The sequence below is a fragment of the Bubalus bubalis genome, chromosome 18 (genome assembly GCF_019923935.1).
Source record: "Bubalus bubalis isolate 160015118507 breed Murrah chromosome 18, NDDB_SH_1, whole genome shotgun sequence".
Taxonomy (NCBI): Eukaryota; Metazoa; Chordata; class Mammalia; order Artiodactyla; family Bovidae; genus Bubalus; species Bubalus bubalis.
In genome coordinates this window covers 18,780,343-18,787,755 of record NC_059174.1, presented here as the reverse complement: position 1 = coordinate 18,787,755, position 7,413 = coordinate 18,780,343, and the positions used below count along the sequence as shown (strand labels likewise).

Below are 7,413 nucleotides of genomic sequence, written 5' to 3'. Positions count from 1 at the left end.
CAGAGAGTAACCCCTGCTTGCCACAACTAGAGAAAGCCCATGTCCAGCAATGAAGACCCAGTACAGGCAAAAAAAAAATATCAATCTTTAAAAAGAAGACACAAATTAACTCTGTTTAATCCTGGAGGTCACATAACTCAGTTGGTAAATTATCTGCCTGCAATGCAGGAGACCTGGGTTCAATTCCTGGGTCAGGAAGATGCCCTGGAGAAGGAAATGGCAACCCACTCCAGTATTCTTGCCTGGAGAATCCCATGGACAGAGGAGCCTGGCAGGCTACAGTCCACAAGATCACAAGAGGTGGACAAGACTTAGCGACTAAACCACCACCACCAATCCTGGAGGTCAGAAGTTCAAAATGGGGCTAGAACCAAGGTGGCTGCACGACCACACTCCCATCAGAGGTTCTGGGGGGAAATGTGTGTCCTTGTCTTTTCCTAGGAGTTTCCCTGGTGGCTCAGATGGTAAAGAATCTGCCTACAAAGCAGGAAACCAGGGTTCGATCCCTGGGTCAGGAAGATCCCCTGGAGAAGGGAATGGCTACCCACTCCAGTATTCTTGCCTGGAGAATTCCATGGAGAGAGGAGCCTGGCGGGCTACCATCCATGGGGTCACAAAGAGTTGGACATGACTGAATGACTAACACTTTCACTCACTCACTCTTGTCTTTTCCAGCTTCTTGAGCTGCAATCCTTGGCCCATGAGGCCCTTTCCTCCATCTTCACGGCCAGCAGTATAGCATCTTCCTTCAGTGGTCACCTTGCCTTCTTCTGGGTCAAGTCTGCCTTTGTGTCTCATATGAAGACACTTGCGGATGCATTTAGGGTCTAGCCAGATAATCCAGGATAATCACCCTATCTCAATATCTGTAACTTAATGACATTTTTAAAGTCCCTTTGCCACATAAAGCAACATTTTCAGGTTCCAGGGATTAGGACCTGGCTACTGGGGGAGGTGGAGAAAGCAATGGCACCCCACTCCAGTACTCTTGTCTGGAAAATCCCATGGACAGAGGAGCCTGGTAGGCTGCAGTCCATGGGGTCACTCAGAGTCAGACACAACTGAGCGACTTCACTTTCACTTTTCACTTTCATGCATTGGAGAAGGAAATGGCAACCCACTCCAGTGTTCTTGCCTGGAGAATCCCAGGGACGGGGGAACCTGGTGGGCTGCCATCTATGGGGTCGCACAGAGTCGGACACGACTGAGGCGACTTAGCAGCAGCAGCAGCAGCATTGGGGGAGGGGCATTATTCAGCCTACCACACTACAAGCTGTCTCCCATGACAGGGTCTTTGTACGGCTTGTTCCCCATGACTGGAATGCTCCCCTTGACCCCTTCCCTCTTTGCATAGCCAGTTTCTTCTTATCTGGGGGCCTGTCACCTTACCTGTCACCTCCTCACAGGGCCTGTCTCTGACCAACCCCCAATCTGAAGGGTTCCCTCTATCCTGAACCTCTTCCCTCGCACTTGCCACAGTAGACCTTCTTTTACATATTTTCCAGCTTATTTGTTTTCCGCCTGCCTCTCCTTCCCCTCCCCATCAGTACCTAGAGGATAGGCATGGTGTCTGTCTGTTTTGTTCAGATGAATCTGTAATCCAAGATGGTGACATGCAAACAGGCTGCTCTGTCTAATCCTCTGAGAAAGCAGACTCCCTCCATCTTCCTCCTGACCTTCTCTATTCGAAAGGATGGTCTAGGCAAAACCTGATGCCACCAACAAAGAGAACCCACCTCTATGTTCACTGCAGCACTGTGAACAATAGCCAAGATGGGGGAACAACCTCAATGTCCATTGACAGATGAATGGATAAAGAAAATGTGATATATATACATGATGGAATATTAGCCATAACAAAGAATGAAATAATGCCATTTGCAGCAACATGGATGGACCTAGAAATTATCATAGTAAGTCAGAAAGACAAACACCATATGCTATCACTTATTAATGGAATCTAGAATATAACACAAATGAACATATCTACAAAACATAAACAGACAAAGGACGCAGAGACCAGACTTGTGGTTGCCAAGTGGGCAAAGGGTGGGGCAGGGATGGAGTAAGAGATTGAGGCTAGCAAATGTATTATGAGGTTAGCAAATGTATTATATATTGAATGGATAAATAACAAAGTCCTAATGTATAGCACAAGGAACTATGAGTAGTTTATCCTGTGAAAAACCATAATGGAAAAAGAGTATGTGCACATATGTATAACAGGATCATTCAGCTGTATAGAAATTAACACAATGCTGTAAATCAACCATACCTCAATAAAATAAATTCAAACAAATGAAGAGAACCCACACACATGCCCTTACTGGGGAGGCGCCCAGGGAGATGCCACAGTATTTAACCAACCAGACACACAGGAAACCATTCAAGGAAGCCAATTCCACCTTGATGAGCAGCCACCTGAGTCCTTGCTAATTAAATTCAGCTAAGAATTATTTCACCAAGGCCTACCCACGAGGCTGCTTGCAGAGGAGAACTGTTCCCCAGTCTTCTCCATCCTTCTCCCCTGGAGACACTTGGAGAGAATGGAGGGAGGCCCAGGGGCCTGCTTGCGTCTCTCTCATCTGTGTTTCTGCCGGGACACTGAGGTTCCTCTATAACTTACAACTCCACGCTGAGCTAGACTTCTCTAAACTGAAGCCAAATGTGTTTTGATTGCAAGGCTATTTCTAAACACTGCTTGTGCCTTAAGCAATCAATTATCTGGTTGAAACATCATGTCTCCTCCCTTCAAGGAGAATATTGTGCTTTAATATGTGATAATGTTCAGAGTATTTTTAAATACTTCATTGTGTTTGGTCACAATGAAGATAGCTCTGGTGACTCAATAGTTTTATCTTCTGTGATTATTTACAGCATAACATTCATGGTCATGTTTTTGTTTTTGTCTTTTTATAAAATCATGAACTAGGGAGAATAAAACAAAGTGGTTTATAAACAGTAACCAGTTTTTCACAAATAACAGTGTTGAAATAATAACACTTGCACAGTACCTGATAGTTTACAGAAGCTTCTGAAAAATTCAGAGAAAAACATTTGTTTTGTAAGGAAGGGCCTTTGATTTTGCCCTGTAAACTTTTGATCTATACCTTTATATCCTAAAGTGGCCTGGCACAAACAAAACCAAGCCATCTCTTATGAATATATTTTGGAAGTCTGCTGCCAGAGTTCAGTTCACAGGCTTCAGAGACCTGGTGGGGCTGTTCAAAATTTTAAAAGTTGCATTTGGATAAGGAGTTGTTCCCAAAGGTTTAACTGAAGAGTAATTGATTTCACTGGAAATAAAAGTCCAGTTGCTGGGCAGTCATATTTTTCTTGAAACTCTAGAATGTCTTGAGGAACACATGTATGTCACCTGTCCCCTTTCAATACTGTCTTAAGTACCAGAAGGAGAGCAGGGTGAGTTGTAGCCCCTCCCACCCTGGATGGGGGGAGGGTTGAGGCGGATGGGAGAGTGGGAGCAGGGCCAGGGTACAAGGGAAAGATCAAAGGTGAGAATGCCTACATTCCGAATCTCAACCACAGAGGAAGTGCCATGTGTAGGGTCCAGGATGAGTGGACGAACCAGATGTAGAGAACAACCTGGTGGATGACCATGAGCTAAGACAAAGCAAACAGTTACTTCCCGAGTATCCCTCCTCGTGGGGAGCTCTCTACACCCATAAATACTCAGTGGCATCCATGGGCCTCCCTGACGCATGTCAGCTTGACTTGAGACCAGCCCCATCTTGTACAGGCAGGCTGCCCCTCTTCAACATCTCAGGATTGAATCTTGGCAAGAAGTTGATGGCAAAGTTGGGATTCAGTGAAGTCTACTCCACAGGGCACTGATGTGCTTTCCTGTGCCAGAACAAAGGTGACCTATTGGGTTGGCCCTGGGCAGATCCAGGTTCCATCTGAGTGGGCTGTGCTCAGATGTCATCCCATCCTGGGATCCAAACCCATGGCCTCCTCCCAAACACACTGAGCTGAACACTGGCCTGGAAACATCAGAGCAAGAGTCTGGTATCCTGGTGGCTGAGTTTCTCAATTTCCTCCGGACAGAAAGTGTTTCCTCGGAGCCTGAAGGGGATAAAGCAAAGAGAGATTTGAGTGAGGACTGGACCAGAGCCATGCTTTAGATCAGGAAGATGCTGCTTTGTAAACCTGGATGGCCTGCCCCTCCCCACCTCCCACCCCCACCACCTCCCAGCTGCAGCTCTCCTGGGAGAGCTGTCTGTGCAGGTTTTACCCTCTGTCAGCCAGGGCAGCTCATGAATCACTGTGCATGATTTAACAAGCCTCCGTGACTCTGCAGAGTCCACACTGGGCCCAGCCAGCCCTGACTCTTCAAGGCCGGCCATTCTTTTTAAGGCAACAGCAGAAGCTGTCAAGAATGCAATGAGCAAGTCCCAATGTCCTCCCAAGCTCTGCCAGTAACATCAGAACCCTTAAAATACCAACCTGATGTCGGTTTGCTCCCCCTGGACACAGAATGTGACATTTCTCAGAATTGTGCAATGGTTTAAAAAAAAAAAAACAAAACCCACTCTCTGCCCAAGATCGAGGCCCTCACAGCCTAGAGGGATTACACAATTGCATAGAAAAGAAAATCTCTCTATCGCAGGACAGATTTTTAGAAGCCTTTATTTTTAACTTCATCATTTGATAGCTACAGTTGCTACTGCCTTGATCTGCTTTTTGAGAGAGGGACAAATCTGCATATTTAAAGCAGGGTTCAGGAGCTTTCAGGGATGAGGCATGTACTATATAGCAGCCAAAGGGGACTGGTCTGAGACAATCAACTCAATGGGGTTGGGGTGAGCCTGAGAAGGTCTACCTGGCTGAATGGGGTCAGCTTGTCTCTACTCTGCTTAATTACTGCCGTTCTAAATCGGGGCCCAAGGTTGCCAGCTTTTTTGAGAAACCTCTGAAAGATAGAAAGATTGTAGGGAAATGTCCTCATTTTTAAATATTAATTTCTAGCTCAGTGCCTGAAACATATATAGCGACATTCACTCATAAAATGTTAAATCAGGGGAAATCTTTCTATTATCTGAGCGATAAATAGATCCCTGGGAAGAAGGAGGAGAAATCTTTAAAGTTGTGATGCAATACTTCTTTCAAATACATGAAGGAACATGGCTTTTTGTTACAAAAAAAAGGCTTGGAAACACTGTGTAACATCCACCTAAAACTGCAGAGAGTCTCATACAGCTGCCCTGACCCATGAAGTCAGATGTAATGGCCGGTGGGGGGCAGGAACGGAGTTCCTTTCTGTTTCCCTTTTCAACCACACCGCCAATCCCACACGACTGCCAAGAACAGAGACATTTCTGAACAAACACAATTTAAAAACGAGACAGTTGGTCCCTGCTTAAAAACAAGACATCTTTCCCAGGGAACCAGATTCATCCCATGCAGAACAAGACTGAAGGTCTGAGCCATAAGGGATCTTAGAAATTCTAAAGTTCCTCTCTCCCTTCACCTTAATTTATACGTTGGAAAACCGAGGCTCAGAGAGGTTAAAGAGGCCTGCCCGGGGTCTTACCAGACTTCCAGAATGGTGTCATTCTTTTCAAGGGCCCGCAGAAGGGCCTCTGCCCCTAGGGAGGTGATGTGGTTGTTAGACAGCCTAGAGAGGAAGACAGAATGGTGAACTTTGAGGATGCTTGGTTTGGGGCTAGTCTATTCAATTAAAGGAGGCTTTGGGAGCTGGACTCCTGAAGCCCACCTGTCCTTTCAGCACGTCCCTTTCCTGTCTGAGATTCCCAATGAATTCATCCACAAAGTGAAATGTACCTTCTCTCTTCCATTCACCAGATGAGTATTAAGTAGCTGCTCCCTTAGGAAGGAGCTAACACAGGAATAAAAATACATGCATTTTAGTGCCAGGGCTCAAATCCACCTTACACTACTTCTTTTTTTTTCATTTCAAGCAGATGAGTCCCAATTTCCTCACCTGTAGAAGGGACCTAAAAGAGTCCCCACCTCATGAAGTATAAGAATTAAACAGATGGCTAACTGGGAAGCTGGTGTATAGCACAGGGAGCTTAGCTCAGGGCTCTGTGATGACCTAGAGGGGTGGGATGGGGGAGCGGAGGGAGGCTCAAGGGGAGGGGAACTATATGTATACATATGCTGTGCTGTGGAGCCCCTGGTGGCTCAGTTGGTAAAAAGCCTGCCTGCAGTTCGGGAGACCTGGGTTCAATCCCTGTGTTGGAAAGATTCCCCTGGAGTACGAAATGGCAACCCACTCCAGTATTCTTGCCTGGAGAATCCCATGGACGGAGGAGCCTAGCAGGCTACAGTCCATGGGGTCGCAAAGAGGTGGACACGACTGAGCAGCTTCACATGCTGTGCTGGGCTTAGTTGTTCAGTGATATCTGACTCTTTGTGACCCCATGGGCTGCAGCCCACCAGGCTCCTCTGTCCAGGGGGATTCTCCAGGCAAGAATACAGGAGTGGGTTGCCATGCCCTCCTCCAGGGGATCTTCCCAACCCAGGGATCAAACCCAGGTCTCCTGCATTGCAGGTGGATTCTTTACCAGCTGAGCTACCAGGGAAGCCCTGTATACATACAGCTGATTCACACTGTTGTACAGCAGAAACTTACACAACATTGTTAAGGCAACTATGGAGTGCAAGAACTAAACAGATAGCTAGTGGGACGCTGCTATAGCACAGAGAGTTCAAGGGTCCCTGCCCCGTCTTCTTGCTCATAGCTGTTCTTCCAGATAATCTGCACTACCTGGCTTCCCCCTCGACTTCTGAGGGGGAAGGAACTTCCGAGACACTGACCTAAGGCAGGGCTAATAATAACATCAGCCAATATCTGTTGAGCTCTTACTATGCGCCGCTCATAACCTACATCACCTCTGCGCATGCTCGGAACCCTGTGAGGAGGGTTCAATTATTACCCTGTCTACACTTGAGGCAACTGAGTTACCAGTCCAAGTAGGAACAGTTGGTAATGGTGGAGCTGGGGCCAAACCCCAGCCATTAGGTTCCAGAACCTGTGCTCTTAACCAATGCTTGGCAGAGATTACGCCTAGAAGAAGAAGGATGTAGGCTTTGCTTTTCTTTTTTTAAGATCAGTGAGAAGCTCAATTTTTATGGGGAAACAGTGGAGGAGGATACAGTTCAGCATTGCTGAATTATAAGACTCCCACCGAGGCAGCGTGGGGCCTGGCGGCTGCCATTGCCTGCCACCTGTGGGGGTCAAGTGGGGTAAGCGTGCGACAGCGACGGAGGACAAGTTTGCCTCATCTGCACCTGGTCAATCATCAACCAGGTATCGCCAAGGGCCCCTCACCATGTGCAAAGCCTGGCATCCAGCTCAGATAAACCCAGGCTTCACCTGGGCCCCCTGAGCCCCAGTGTCACCCACGTGATGAGTGGAAGTGTTTTCCC

At 47.1% G+C, this 7,413-nt stretch overlaps 1 protein-coding gene across 7 annotated transcripts in view; it reads right to left on the bottom strand.

The window, feature by feature from the left end:
- Window positions 1–2,089: 2,089 nt before the first annotated feature.
- The window catches only part of NOD2 (nucleotide binding oligomerization domain containing 2), a 34,071-nt gene continuing 28,747 nt past the window's right edge, over window positions 2,090–7,413 (bottom strand). For 5 of the 7 annotated variants that reach the window (XM_025268646.3, XM_025268643.3, XM_006043263.4 and 2 more), the window contains exons 11-12: window positions 5,552–5,635; window positions 2,090–4,083 (exon numbers count right to left, since the gene is read on the bottom strand). In XM_025268646.3, coding sequence (XP_025124431.2) covers window positions 4,011–4,083; window positions 5,552–5,635 — 157 coding nt within the window. In that variant the 3' untranslated portion in view covers window positions 2,090–4,010. The remainder of the gene's footprint in view (window positions 4,084–5,551; window positions 5,636–7,413) is intronic. The other 2 variants (XR_003104520.3, XM_025268648.3) reach the window with 2 other exon arrangements.